The 15,794-nt window shown below is 44.3% G+C and overlaps 1 protein-coding gene across 1 annotated transcript in view; it reads right to left on the bottom strand.

Moving 5' to 3' along the window:
• Positions 1–15,794, bottom strand: part of LARS2 (leucyl-tRNA synthetase 2, mitochondrial) — a 270,655-nt gene that overhangs the window by 215,532 nt on the left and 39,329 nt on the right. Inside the window, exons 2-3 of the mRNA XM_063452103.1 lie at positions 7,930–8,164; positions 800–928 (exon numbers count right to left, since the gene is read on the bottom strand). Of these exons, the coding sequence (XP_063308173.1) occupies positions 800–928; positions 7,930–8,163 (363 nt within the window). The 5' untranslated portion in view covers position 8,164. The remainder of the gene's footprint in view (positions 1–799; positions 929–7,929; positions 8,165–15,794) is intronic.

Below are 15,794 nucleotides of genomic sequence, written 5' to 3'. Positions count from 1 at the left end.
AAATATGAATGCCACACCTGGAATCCACTCCATACCATCTGCTTAAATTATGAAAAATTAAAAAAGGAATAGCCCACACCTGTCCACGAAACAGCAACTGAGTCAATTTTCCGATTACGTTTGGTCCTTAAAAAAAAGGGGACTACATATTACAGAGCAGTAACTCAGAAACCCTACCTCCAATTTGGATGTAAATAACCTCAAATTAAAGCTGGTAGACTGCACATTAAGCCCATACTCATTGTTTAACTGTATTGGGAAATTATTTTGGTCAACAGTGTCCAAATATTTACAGACCTAACTGTACTATGTATGGGTGCACTTAAAGAGAAACCTTAGTTTACAGAACTTAAATATATTTATATACATAAGTGAAGATCACATGTGTTTATTTTTTAAAAGAAAATGTAAAGTGAATATTTGCAGCTGTCCAGTGACAAATGATAGGCATGGCATTCCATAATGCATGGTATGTGTATTTGAGAGCAGGTGGGAGTGGGTAGTACCATGGCAGTTATTTTTTATTTTTAAGACCTCTTACCTTTGAAACATAATTATCTCCATATCTTGCTAGACTGTAAGCTAACAATCCTTCCTTTTGCACTGGCATGTACCTATTCCTACATAATTAGTTATGCATTGTTACCATCACAAATACATTTTTACCAAAGGAAGAATTTTCACATGGAAAATGAATAATTTGTCTGAAAGTTAAAACAATTGCATAATCCCAGGACCTCACCAACCTTTTCCCCTACAAACCTCTCATTACACAAACTGTTTGCTGGGTTTACTTTACCTGCATTCCTCTCATCCTCTGAAATCTGGCTACAGCATCACTTATGGTGTAAACTCGAACGTGACCCATGTGGAGTTTTCCCGAAGGGTACGGAAACATTGACAACACATAAAACTTTTGCTTTGATGTCTGCAAAAAATGAACATAATAAATAATGAATGTATATTGCAGAGAAACACTGTGCACTAGTACTATGTGGTTTGGGCAGTGATGTTTTGAAATGAGTATGTTAATATTTCCTATCCCCTATAACAGTGATAGCGAACCTATGGCACAGGTGGCACGCCGAGCCCTCTCAGTGGGCACGCAGCCATAGGTTGCCGGGGGAGGGGGGCGCTGACGACGGTCGGCAGCAATGCAGAGTAGGCACCTGCCTGCCCAAAACGTCAGGCGCCTACTCTGCTTTCGTGTCAGAAGGACCTGGAGGCATGGGGAGGGATCTGGGAAGCAGCTCTCCTGTCCTCCTGCGAGCAATCTGTGTGGAGCGTTGCCGCACGTTACCATGGCAACGCTCCAAACAGCATTGCGCAGGAGGACAGGAGAGCTGCAGCCAGGCACATACTTACCACCACCGGACCAACAGGTGCTATGTGTGTGTGTGAGAGTGAGGGTGCTGTGAGTGTCAGGGGTGCAGTGTGTGTGCAAGTGAGGGTGCTGTGAGTGCCAGGGTGCAGTGTGTGTGTGTGTGTGTGTGTGTGTGTGTGTGTGTAAGGGTGCTTTGAGTGACAGGAGTGCAGTGTGTGTGTGAGGGTGCTGTGTGTGTTAGGGTGATGTGTGTGTGTTAGGGGTGTAGTGTGTGCAAGACGAGTGTAGTGTGTGTGGGTAAGGGTGCTGTGTGTGAGGGGTGCAATGTGTGTGCTGTGTCTGAGTGATGGGTGCTGTGTTTGTGTGAGGATGCAGTGTGTGTGTCAGGGGTGCAGTGTGTGAGTGAGTGAGGGTGCTGTGAGTTTCAGGGGTGCAGTGTGTGTGTGTGTGTGTGTGTGTGTGTGAGTAAGGCTGCTGTGAGTGTCAGGGGTGCAGTGTGTGTGTGTGTGTTAGGGTGAAGTGTGTGTTAGGGGTGTAGTGTGTGTGCAAGAGGAGTGCAGTGTGTGTGGGGCGTAGTCTGTGTGCTGTGTCTGAGTGATGGGTGCTGTGTTTGAGTGAGGGTGCAGTGTGTGTTAAAGTGAGGGTGCTGTGAGTGTCAGGGGTGCAGTGTGCTTGCGTGTGTGTGAGTGAGGGTGCTGTGAGTGCCAGGGGTGCAGTGTGTGTAAGTGAGGGTGTTGTGAGTGTCAGGGGTGAAGTGTGTATGTGTGCTGTGAGTGTAAGGGGTGCAGTGTGTGTGTGTGAGTGTGCTGTGAGTGTCAGGGGTGCAGTGTGTGTGAGTGAAGGTGCTGTGTCAGGGGTGCAGTGTGTGTGTGTGTGTGTGTGTGTGTGTGAGAGTGAGTGAGGGTGCTGTGTCAGGGGTACAGTGTGTGTGTGAGGGTGCTGTGAGTGTCAGGGGTGCAGTGGTTGTGTGAGTGAGGCTGCTGTGAGTTTCAGGGGTGCAGTGTGTGTGTGTGTGTGTCAGGGGTGCAGTGTGTGTGTGAGTGAGGGTGATGTGAGTGTCAGGGGTGCAGTGTGTGTGTGTGTGTGTGAGTGAGGGTGCTTTGAGTGTCAGAGGTGCAGTGTGTGAGTAAGGGTGCTGTGAGTGTCAGGGGTGCAGTGTGTGTGTGTGTGTTAGGGGTGTAATGTGTGTGCAAGAGGAGTGCAGTGTGCGTAGGTAAGGGTGCTGTGTGTGAGGGGTGCAGTGTGTGTGTGTGTGTTAGAGTGAGGGTGCTGTGAGTGTCAGGATTGCAGTGTGCGTACGTGTGAGTGAGGGTGTTGTGAGTGCCAGGGGTGCAGTGTGCGTGAGTAAGGGAGCAGTAAATGTCAGGGGTGCAGTGTGTATGTGTGAGTGTGTGTGCTGTGAGTGTCAGTTGTGCAATGTGTGTGTGAGTGAGGATGCTGTGAGTGTCAGGGGTGCAAAGTGTGTGTGTGAGGGTGGGTGCTGTGTCAGGGGTGAAGTGTGTGTGAGTGAGGGTGCAGTGAGTGTCAACGTGCAGTGTGTGTGTGTGTGTGTGTGTGAGTGATTATACCCCCTTCATTCTTACCTTTAGCCTGGGAGGGGGGATCATGCTGCTGCCATCCCTGGTGGTGCTAGTGGTGAATGAACTCAAGCCTGTGGGGCTAGAGTACGCTCTTGCGAGACCCACAGCGTTGCCATGGCAACACTCTGAATCTCGCGAGTGGAACCCAGTGGAGCTGCAAAATAGAGCTCCTCCGGATTCCTCTGCTGTCTCCCTCCCTCTCTCCCCCGCCGGCAACTGCATCACACTACATGTGGGCCAGTGAGGGAGATCTTTGATCTCCGCACTGGCCCGTCATGGACTACTGCAAGGCCGGCGCTCGGATAGTGCCGACCCTGCATAGACCGGCAAAGGAGATCCTGTAATCTCCCCGCTGGCCTCAGCCAGTCCGGGCCTGTCAGTGTGTATTCAGCAGTCTGTGTGTGTTTCGGTTTGTGTATGTATTCAGTAGTCGGTGTGTGAATGTGTTCAGCAGTCTATGACTATTCAGCAGTGTGTGTGTATGTATTGCATTTGTTGGAGATACAAATAAATATAAGCTTAATTTTATCTATTATTTATATCATTATTTAAAATTTATATAATTGAACTCTGTTGTTACATTCTTCTTTTAAAACAAAAGATGTTAATTAGTTCGGACAACTGTACGAGTTGTTTTTTCTAAACTTAAACCTCAGTATTCAGGTTTAATTGCCATGTTGGCACTTTGAGGGGAAAAAAGTTGGCATGTATTGCGATTTGGGCACTCGGGCTCAAAAAGGTTCGCCATCACTGCCTTATAATATTACTTTTATTAACGCAGTGCCTTGCAAAAGTATTCACCCCCCTTGACTTTTTACCTATTTGGTTACATTACAGCCGTAAGTTCAATGTTTTATTAATCTGAATTTTATGTTATGGATCAGAACACAATAGTCTAAGTTGGTGAAGTGAAATTAGAAAAATATATACATAAAACTATTTTTAGAAATAGAAAACAGAAAATTGGCATGTGCGTTTGTATTCACCCCCTTTGTTATGAAGCCCATAAAAAGCTCTGGTGCAACCAATTACCTTCAGAAGTCACATAATTAGTGAAATGATGTCCACCTGTGTGCAATTTTAGTGTCAAATGATCTGTCATTACATATACACACCTTTTCTGAAAGGCCCCAGAGGCTGCAACACCTAAGAAAGAGGCACCACTAACCAAACACTGCTATGAAGACCAAGGAACTCTCCAAACAAGTAAGGGACAATGTTGTTGAGAAGTACAAGTCAGGGTTAGGTTATAAAATAATATCCAAATCTTTGATGATCCCCAGGAGCAGCATCAAATCTATCATAACCAAATGGAAAGAACATGGCACAACATCAAACCTGCCAAGAGGCGGCCACCTACCCGACAATAAGCCGTACGCTCCATAGAGTTGGGCTTTAAGGCAGAGTGGCCAGAAGAAAGCCATTACTTTCAGCAAAAACAAAATGGCACGTTTTGAGTTTGCGAAAAGGCATGTGGGAGACTCCCAAAATGTATGGAGGAAGGTTCTCCGATCCGATGAGACTAAAATGTAACATTTTTCGGCCATCAAAGAAAACGCTATGTCTGGCGCAAACCCAATACATCACATCACCCAAAGAGCACCATCCCCACAGTGAAACATGGTGGTGTCAGCATCATGCTGTGGGGATGTTTTTCAGCAGCCGGGACTGGGAAACTAGTAAGAGTTGAGGGAAAGATGGATGGTGCTAAATAGAGGGATATTCTTGAGCAAAACCTGTACCACTCTGTGCGTGATTTGAGGCTAGGATGGAGGTTCACATTCCAGCAGGACAATGACCCCAAACACACTGCTAAAGCAACACTTGAGTGGTTTAAGGGGAAACATGTAAATGTGTTGGAATGGCCTAGTCAAAGCCCAGACGTCAATCCAATAGAAAATCTGTGGTGAGACTTAAAGATTGCTGTTCAATCCAACTTGAAGGAGCTGGAGCAGTTTTGCAAGGAGGAATTGGCAAAAGTCATAGTGGTAAGATGTGGCAAGCTCATAGAGACTTATCCAAAGCGACTTGGAGCTGTGATTGCCGCAAAAGATGGCTTTACAAAGTACTGACTTAATGGGGGTGAATAGTTGTGCACATTGACTTTTTCTGTTATTTTGTCACATTTGTTGTTTGCTTCACAATAAAATGTAAATAAAATGACGCAAATCCTCAAACAATCCATGTTAATTCCAGATTGTGAGGCAAAAAAACACGAAAAATGCCAATAACATTGGTGCTGCTTAGGTATTGTGCAGCCGTGGAGTTCATATCAGGACTCAATTGTATCTCATCAACTGTACCGTTTCAAGGAATGGTTAACTACAAATACTTGAAAATACTGAACAACACTGATTAAGTAACAAGCTGCATTTGCATCTTCAGAGGAAATCGTTTTCTTTCCTTTAGAAGATAACCTATAATAACAAACTCAAACATAACTATTTTTAAGGATCAGTCCTTTACCTCTGACCTTTATATCCAGTTACTACGTAGTTAAAACATTTAAGAATGGATTGACAATTTACCTGGATCCTGTAGGGAGCTTGCTTGCTGCTCCTAGAAGTTCCTTCCATTGAGCTAAGTGCAGCTCTGCAGAGCCACACTGATTGGCGGAGGGCACTTAGAAAATGTTCTCAACCAATGAAGTGTCCTGCACGGCAGGGTTTAACTCAGTGGAGTGAAAGTAAGCATCTTGCCATAGCTTCTGAGCACCTAATGACACCTCTAGCTGGCATAAAACTACCCTAACTTATTTTTTTTTTTAGAATCTCTTTTTATTTAGAATTTTCAAGTGTTTCAAAGAAAGTTAAGAAAATAATTACGTAGAAACGCGCAGGTTTCAAACAAACGGTATAGCAATATAACAGTAGATCATTCGAGATGCACAGATCTCCCTGGTACCAACATAAAAAGGTCTCTAAAAAACAAACAAATGTACGATAGTTCCCCTGGGTCTGTGGCAGCAGTTGGTATGACAGAGTTCACAATAAGCATACAAAGCAAGACAGAAATAAACTTAGTTATGGGTATGCAGGCCCGCCTCAGTAATAAGGCAGGAAGACCTGCCGCAATTGTGTTAGGTAGGTAGAAACGTCAGGCAGGCGGGAGCCTTCCCGGCCTATGTACATTGAACATTCAGAGGCCATTAAGCTGCCTAAATTGTTTGACCTCTCACCCCTAATTCCTCCTATCACCCCCCAATAGGACGTTGGGCCTTTCCCAAGAACCATATGGTCTCCTATTGTGGTCCTTCCTGTGGTGTCTAGGCGTGTCCAGGGGGCAGAGGGCGAGCATATGGCTCTCAAGAATGGAGTAGTATTAAGACATACCTCCCAGGTATGTCCGGATCGATCCCTGGCCGGTCATGTGTATCGATTCCTGTCATGGTTTTTCGTAGTGTGCAGGGTAGGGTGAAAGGGTATTGGGAAAACTACCCTAACTTATTGTCTTTACCAGACCGGGTGCTTTGGACCGGATCTAAACAGTGCAGTCTGCTGAGCTTTATTGATGACGCCATGAGGACTGGATTATAAGCAAGATGGGAGAAGTGTACGATCTCCCACGTCTGCATGGAGCTAATACTTGCTGTGTTTCCTCACGACCCCTGCTCCTGTCTGTCCTCTGGTCATGTTGTTCACACTCACCAAAATGGCGACCGCGCTATCTACACACCGGGAGGGCCTGACATTGATCCAGTTTGTTTTTTATCTAAATATTTTTCTTTATATGGTTTATTTGTTTGTTTTTTATCTTGCATTAATAAATACACCTGTGGTGGAATTAGCTAATGTCCGGTATCCTGTTCTTGGAAAACGGGATCCTGTAGCCATAAGTGGCACCCTGGAGCCTTTATTACAGAGCCTGATGCAACTCTATGCCATGTGACTGAGATTTCAACTCTACCCTTCAACTACATATGTTTTTATAATTTACACTATGTTTGTTGTGTTTCTGTGTTGTAATTTAGGGACCTCATATTGATGTGTGATACCTACCCTATTAAGTATATGATTCTATAAAATATATATTTGAATGTGTCACAAAAAGGTCCTCCTTTACTGGTATATATATTGTTTTATGTTTGAATATATTGATACAGAAGCGTCAATACAGCTCTGGTGCAAGCACCCTGGAATGCTTGTTGATGAAACTGGAGCAGCGCTTAGCAGCTACACCGTGTTTGCCCCTGGAGAGTGAGAAGCAAAGTGGGATGCATCTGGAGGGAGGTCCCACCCGGGACTAATGCCTGTTCTAGCTCCTGTCCCTCATACCGATAGCCCACATGGGCTGAAGGCCAACAGGGGTATAACCCCAAAGCATTGGATGCAAGACTGGGTCCTCCTGCTACTCCCTGTAAAGGAGGGACTTGGGACTCATAGAGCTACCAGGTCTGTTGCCTAGAAATGCGGGCCACTACACTAGCCTGGGGCAGGGGCGACTTGCCTCAGCTTGGCCTAATCACTACTCTTGGCTAGCTTTCAACTTTATTGGTGGTTCCCGATTCTAGGGGTCAGTTTACCTGGAAATCCAAGTATTGCATAGGCCTACCTTCGCTTTAAATATTCTCATGCTCTTAGTGGACACCATCTTTTCCTATTTTCCTCCCGTTTTCTATATCTGTTTTGATTTAGATTTTTTTTTTTTGCAGATGCAGGGACGGGATATTGATAGCAATTTCAGCAGTTTTTCTTCTTTTTTTATTTGCCAAGTATGTTTTCTAACTGTTTTGCTTAACTACATGGGGAAGCTTAGTTTAAGCCTCAAGTTTAGACTTGTAGGTCTAATCTGTTACCATACATGTACTTACTTTAAAAAGTGGGCAGAACTTTCTAATGCCCCGTGACTGCTATGCTGTGTTTTACAATAATCTTGCTTATGTTGTTGGGACATTACAAGGATGTTTGTTATATCTATGCACAACAAAAATAACAATAAAAAATAATAATAATAATACTTTAATTTAATTTGCATATTATATTTCCTGTATATCACTTGAATTGCACATGGTTCATCAATACTTACATCCACTTCATTAATTTTAGTGAAATTATCTTTTATTCTGTGGCGCCACCAATTTTCAACTTTTTTTCTGGTCTCTAGTCCATATTCTTTCTCCCATTTTCCAGTTTCACTATAAATAGTTCTTAAAGCTCCTAAATCAATAGCCCACTTCCAGTTTTTAGGTCTTGTAAAGCCATTCAACCGTCCTTTCAGGCAGGAGTTACAAACACCGAGAGCTAAAATTGAAGAACCCATTCTAAAATGAAGGAAGAAAAAGAAAAAAATATATTTGGAATATATATATATGTATCTATATAATATACACATACATTAAAAAAAACAATAATACATTAAGTGCAAGGCACCATGTTTAAAATTACCCAAACTAATAAAATTTAAAAATGCATGCACACTGTGTTAAACAGTTCTGCACATTCAGGCTGCAAATACCATAAATTCTGCAGATGCCCATTTTAAAGTTGCATTTATAAAAATATTTTATACATTGTTGACTTTAAAGTAAATTTCACCCTTTTAATAAAGATTCTCGCAGTCATGTTTTCAATTCGGCTAAAAATGAAATTCACTTTGAATTTACATTGAATTTCAGACAATTCATTCTTTGGAGAATAAACACAATAGTTTCTGCATCCACAATGCAAAATTGTAATTAAAAAATAAAAAATGTAAATCCTTAATTGTTCTACCACACTCTTGTTCCTATTTATGCTCCAATCTATTCCTTAATCAAGTCTCCAGCCATGTTCCTCTGCATGCATGATCAAGTACCATACATGTATTTTGGGTGAATGTTCTCATTCATATTTGTGTTCCTTTTCTTCTATGTGCCTATCCTCCCTTTGCAACCATGATCCCATGTTTGTACCTGCACCTTTGAAGACATGTCCTCATACAGATATATCACCTGCTTGCTACCATGTTCACATCAATGCATCATGTCTTTTATACACATATATCCCCATGCTTTCTTAAGGACCGGGGGGGGGGGGGACTTGATGGGAACATGTCCACCTAATATGTTCTCTTGATGTATTTCTCACCTGTGCTCCCTACGCAAATTCAGCTGAAACAAAATAAATGACTGTTCTAACTCTTCTGAGAGCCAGCTGTAGGGGGTGTAGGCAACAGAAGTAAGATAAAATTAAGAATTGTAAAAAAAAAAAAAAAAAAATGCATTGTAGAAAAATACAACACAGCTTGTTGCTGTTCTACCACTTTCCCAATACCAAAACAGGGGCAGAAGAAGCAACCTTAATGTAATTTTTTTTTTTTTTTTTTTTTTTAAAGTACAGTACTTTCATGTGACTCGCATACAACCATATTAGTTTGACCAGGCCTCTCTTTTAAAATAGAGAGGTATTGTGATGTAATTCCAGTAAAATACAAGTTTAGCAGGCTAAGATTGCCACAAGGCATATGTATGTATATGTGTTTGTAGTATCAGTTAGTTAATTACACGTAGCTAAGATACTGTTATCACTGTACTGACCAGGTGCAGGAATGTAAGAACTGGAATTACGCGTCCCTCTCCTTTGTATCAGATGAGCCACGTGGTTAGACCGGATGGATGAGTTTAGACTCTATTTATTAAATAGGTTAAGGGTATGTGTGGGTGTAGTTAATTGTGGGAGGAGCTACAGTGCTATATAAGGAATGTACTCTATGTATTCAGTACTCAGACTTTGCTGTATTTTGGTGACGCTAGTCCCTCTGAGTCCCGATCGGTGATCCAATAAAGAATCTCTTCCTTCCTGAAGAAACCTGTGTCCATCTCTCTGTGCTTGGCTTCCGTCAGTTTCTCCGGTATCATTTGGTGCATTGGCCGGGAAGCTCATCGTTCAACGGTAGCTGAGAGGCAGAGGCGTGAGACGGTCTATCTTTGCCCACGTTCTCTACGGCTGCACCCCTGAACTTCTGCGTGGACCTCCCTTCGTCTCGGCGCCACTGGTCTGTTGTCCAGGAGATCATCGGCCTCTACGTGAGAAGTGCTGGGGTGTCCCCGTCGATGAGTGTGAACTCAGGTTCAGGAACGAGGAGGTAAGACAACTGCTGTTTTAGACGGCAGGACCCACTAGGGGTATACCGATTGTGCGGTAGGCCCAAAGGGGTTTTGAATCTGTGTATCTGCCCCCTCTGTCGGAGGGAAGGAGCGAAGGCGCACCGCTCGATCGAACGCTCTTTAGTCAGACCGTTTGATTTGGTTAGTCAGGCGGGGTCCTGGTGTAAATAGCCCTAGCCGGACACCGGTGTCTTGTCTAGACTAGCGTTCTAGGGTGTATATTACGTTCGCTAGGTCGGAGGGACCGGGAGACTAAGCGGCGCCTGTGTAAATTCGGTTCGCTAGTTCTCATCCTATCTGGGCTAAGTGGGAAGGCGTGTAAATTTGGAACCCACTAGACTTTTGATAGTGCGACTAAGAGGCGCCTGTGTAAATTCGGTTCTCTAGCTCGCTATATATGTGGTGATTGGGCAGTGTGGCTAACCAAAACGGGTGTATATAGTTTTAGGTAGTCCATTCAAGGTACTGGCCAATAGTTTAGTTGGGAATTGTAAATGTGTTAACGATTGTTTTAGTAAAGTGTATATCTTGTTAGATAGCGCGAGCTCAGCCGTCTAGCGAGAGTGTTAATAGTGTGTTGCTGTATTATAGTGCACGGTACCATAACCCTGTATATTTACTGACATTATATAATAAGTACTAATCATTGTCGTCCATTGCATGTTTAACACCATAACCACTAATAATTGTATTGTGACCTTAACTTGTGCTTTGACCTATGCTAACCGTACTGTAACCGCTATTTGTAAAAGACGATGTTACTGGGGTGTGTTATAGACGGGTAATTCGTATATAGAGAATTATAGCGTGGGTGACTGTATAGTTACGCCAAAGGGCATAATATTGATTATATAGTGACTGGTGTAACAGCTGTGTGTGTACGGGAATTCCCTGAGTGTTTATTGTTATTGTGTACGTTTCACTTGGTAACCGTACCACGTGGTGCTGTTGCCAGAGGAAACGGGTGTGACTGTTGAATAGTACGCGTGTATAGTATTCGTTGTCGACGACGTTCCATTGTTAAGTATGGGTGCGTCGCAGTCAACGATTCCGGATCCCTTAGGATGTATGGTTAAGAATTTTAAAAAGGGATTCAAAGTTTGTGATTTTGGGGTAAAGATGTCTCCTGTACGTTTGGTCACTTTGTGTACTAGGGAGTGGCCTACTTTGGTTGCGGCATGGCCGCCACGTGGCAGTTTGGATCCAACTCTGGTACAGCGCTTACACGTGGCTGTATCGGGTAGGCCTGAACTTTACGGCCAGTTTCCTTATATTGACTGTTGGAGACAGGCCGTAAATGACTCGCCAAAATGGCTCCAGACATGCCACGAGGAGCAGTGTCGCCTCATGGTAGCTAGGACTTGCTCGTCCACTAGGACTGGTGTTAGGCCCATTTTGGACACGCCCCCTGAGTCCGAGATCCCTTTGCCGCCCCCTTACTTTCCGTTAAGAAGAAGTGACGCAAACGCAGGAAGTCCTGCACCCCTCCCCTCATTACCCTCATCCACTTCCGCTTCCTCCTCCAGTACAGGATCCACCCCCCCTCGTACTAAATCTCCCCTTCCGGAACCAGAATCCACCCCCATTAGAAACGAATATCCTGATTTGGCGCCACTTCAGACTTCCGGTCAAGCTTCATCTAGCTCGGCTCGAAGTGTTTTATTTACGACCTTTTCCCAAAACCGACCTCCCACATCCCCATACCCTATCTCTCCCCGACCGGAACCCATGACTGACGCCTCTCTACGTAGCCCCATCCAAACCCGACAGTTGACTGGTGCCCAACAATTAAAGCACTATCAGATGCCTCTTCGTCTGAATCCCGGGTCAGCTTATATCGATGCCGCAGGTCAAATGGCACACGCTGACCCAGTCTTCGTATATGTCCCATTTACCACAACCGATCTTTTAAACTGGAAGACCCATAATTCCTCGTATACTGAGAAACCACAAGCTATGACTGATCTGTTCACCTCAATAGTACAGACGCATAATCCGACATGGGCTGATTGCCAGCAGTTACTAATGACTTTATTTAACAATGAGGAAAGGACAAGAATAAATCAAGCAGCCATTAAAGCATTAGAGGATAGAGCCCGTGCTTTGAACCAAGCCAATCCAGCAGCATGGGCCGCGACACACTATCCCAACACCGATCCCGATTGGAACGTAAATGGTGCTGATATGGTTCAACTCAGAGCCTATAGAGACGCTATAATTGCTGGCATGAAAGCCGGAGGAAAGAAAGCCATTAACATGTCGAAGACAGTTGAGGTGATCCAGAAAAGCGATGAAGCGCCCAGTGTCTTTTATGACCGATTATTGGAGGCATACCGCTTGTATACCCCCTTTAATCCGGAAGACGCAGACAATTCCCGAATGGTTAACTCCGCCTTTGTCAGCCAAGCATACGGAGATATTAAGCGCAAGCTACAAAAGTTAGAAGGGTTTGCAGGTATGTCCATCACCCAACTAATGGAGGTAGCAAATAAGGTCTATATGAACAGGGATACAGAAAGTAAGAAAGAGGAAGAGCGCAAGATGCGTAAAAAGGCTGATATGCTAGCGGTAGCGATCGCAGGCGTAGATAAACGGGGCCCAGATAGAGGCAATAATAGATGGAGTAGGGAGCCTTTGAGTAGGGATCAATGCGCGTATTGCAAGGAAGAAGGGCATTGGAGGAACGAATGTCCGCAAAGAGAGCAGTACGAGAGAGACCAACCCAGGGCAGGCTACGGAAACTTTAGAGGTAGAGCGAGAGGTAGAGGAGGCCCCGGAGGGAGTAATGGTTATAGAGGGAGTAATGGGAACAGAGGAAGTGTTAGGGAAGACAGGTATATTCCAGCAGCGCAAAGGTCCCGCGATAGAGAAGGTAGGGACTTTGTAGGATTGGCTGACACTGTCATGGAGGACTATTGATACCGACCGGGCTCCATCCCCCTTGGTCGAGCGGAGCCTATGGTCGATGTATCAATAGGGGGGAAAAGGAGTGCGTTCATGATCGACACTGGTGCTGAACATTCAGTGGTGACTAATCTAGTTGCTCCTCCATCTGGAAGGACTATTACTGTGATAGGAGCAACTGGAAGAAGTGCTGAAAAACCGGTTCTTAAAAGTCGACTCTGTACATTGGGAGGCCACGTAGTAAAACACCAATTCCTTTATATGCCTGAATGTCCAGTCCAATTGCTGGGACGTGATATGCTATCAAAATTACAAGCGCAGATTACGTTCCTACCAAATGGAACAACATCCTTAAAGTTTAATGGACCTTCAGGTATTATGACTTTATCCGTACCAAAGGAAGAAGAGTGGCGACTTTATACAGTGTTGACTAGCCAAAACCCTAGGAGTGATGAGACATTGTTTAACATACCAGGAGTTTGGGCAGAGAACAACCCACCAGGACTGGCCCGCAATATTCCACCAATAAAAATTGAACTGAAACATGGGGTTTATCCAGTGAGCCTAAGACAATATCACATTCCGCAGAAGGCTAAGAAGAACATCCAATCCTATCTGGATAAGTTCATACGGTATGGTATCCTAAAATTCTGTACTTCCCCCTGGAACACCCCATTGCTGCCTGTTCAAAAGCCCGGTACAGATGAGTATCGACCTGTACAGGACTTAAGAGCAGTCAATGATGCGGTTGTTAGCATACATCCAGTTGTACCCAATCCATATAACCTGCTTGCTTTAATTCCGGGCGGGGCTACTTACTTCACAGTCTTAGATCTCAAAGATGCCTTCTTTTGCCTCCGAATTGCCACAGAAAGCCAATGTATTTTCGCTTTCCAATGGGAGAACGCTGTAACGGGCTCAAAACGCCAAATGACTTGGACAAAACTGCCCCAAGGGTTTAAAAATTCACCTACCCTATTTGGTTCAGCTCTAAGTCAAGATCTACTGGATTTCGAGTCTATCCCAGGAGAATGTGTATTGTTACAATATGTAGATGACTTGTTGATAGCAGCAGTTACAAAAGAAAAATGTCAGCAAGCAACGCACGATCTACTACATATTCTCTGGAAGGCAGGATACAAGGTGTCCAGGAAGAAGGCTCAGTTGTGTTTGCCAACTGTCAAGTATCTGGGATTCCATATCTCTGAAGGTCAAAGGATTATGGGGCCAGAGAGAAAAGAAGCTGTCTGCCAAATACCAATACCCAAGAATAGAAGACAAGTGCGAGAATTCTTGGGGGCAGCAGGCTTCTGTAGGATATGGATTCCCAGCTATGCGATACTGGCAAAACCTCTGTACGCAGCCATCAAAGGTACAGAGCACGACCCCTTCTTATGGACCCAAGAACAGCAAACGGCATTTGAAGATGTGAAGAAGGCTTTGATGAGTGCCCCAGCATTAGGTCTACCTGATCACACACGACCATTCTACTTATATGTACACGAGCAAAGAAGAATGGCTGTGGGAGTATTGACACAGTACTTGGGATCATGGCAAAGACCTGTTGCCTACATGTCTAAGCAACTGGATGCAGTGGCCAGCGGACTTCCACCTTGTCTAAGAGCCGTAGCTGCAGCCGCCCTGCTAGTAGCTGAAGCCGATAAACTCACTCTGGGTCAAGAACTTTATGTACGAGTCCCACATGCAGTACAGACGTTGTTGGATTACAAAGGAAATCATTGGTTTAGTAACAGCCGTATGACCAAGTATCAAGCAATGTTGTGTGAAAACCCAAGAGTGCATTTAGAGACTATAAACACCTTAAATCCAGCTACCCTTTTGCCGCAACCTACTGAAAGTCAACATGATTGTTTGGAAGTAATGGATGAAGTATTTTCAAGTAGACCAGATCTTCGTGATTTTCCCATCCAGAACCCCGATGTTCAATATTACACCGACGGCAGTAGTTATGTGAAAGAAGGGATCCGCTATGCAGGATATGCAGTGACAACAATAGACAAGGTGATAGAAGCTCGGCCACTGGCGAAAGGAACATCAGCACAAAAGGCAGAATTAATAGCACTAACACGAGCGTTACAATTGGCTGAAGGTTTAAGAGTAAATATCTATACGGACTCTAAGTATGCGTTTTTAACCACTCATGCCCACGGAGCTTTGTATAAAGAAAGAGGACTACTGAATTCAGAAGGCAAAGAAATCAAGTACGCAGCTGAAATCCTACAACTATTGGAAGCAGTGTGGGAGCCGAAAGAAGTCGGTATCATACATTGTCGAGCGCATCTGAGAGGAGATGGTGATGTAACCAAGGGAAATCGGATGGCAGATAGTGCAGCTAAGCGTGCTGCTGAATCAGGAAGACAGGAGTATGTGGGGCATATAGCTGCTCTTATACCAACTCCACTGTCCCAATGGACTCCAGTTTATACAGCTCAAGAAGAGGAGTGGTTAAAGACTGAACCGGGAAAGTATTTGGAGAACAAGTGGTATCAGCTAGAAGATGGAAGAATAGTCATACCAGCATCACTAGCGGTAGAAATTGTCCAAAATTATCACAACGGGACACATTCTGGGAGAGACAGTACTGAAGAATCTCTCAGGAAACATTTCTACATACCAAGATTGTCCAACTTGACTCAGGCCATTGTACGCAGATGTGTAACGTGTGCTAAGAATAATGCAAGACAAGGACCAGTAAAGCCACCAGGAGTCCAGTTTATGGGGGGACTCCCCATGTCCGATCTACAAATAGACTTTACAGTAATGCCTAAATCGGGTGGACATCGTTACCTGTTGGTAATTGTGTGCACCTATTCAGGCTGGGTAGAAGCATGTCCTACTCGTACAGAGAAAGCAGGAGAAGTTGTAAGATTCCTGCTACGAG

The sequence above is a fragment of the Pelobates fuscus genome, chromosome 4 (genome assembly GCF_036172605.1).
Source record: "Pelobates fuscus isolate aPelFus1 chromosome 4, aPelFus1.pri, whole genome shotgun sequence".
Lineage (NCBI taxonomy): Eukaryota > Metazoa > Chordata > Amphibia > Anura > Pelobatidae > Pelobates > Pelobates fuscus.
The sequence above is the reverse complement of the archived record's forward strand: the minus strand, read 5'-3'. Positions and strand labels throughout refer to the sequence as shown.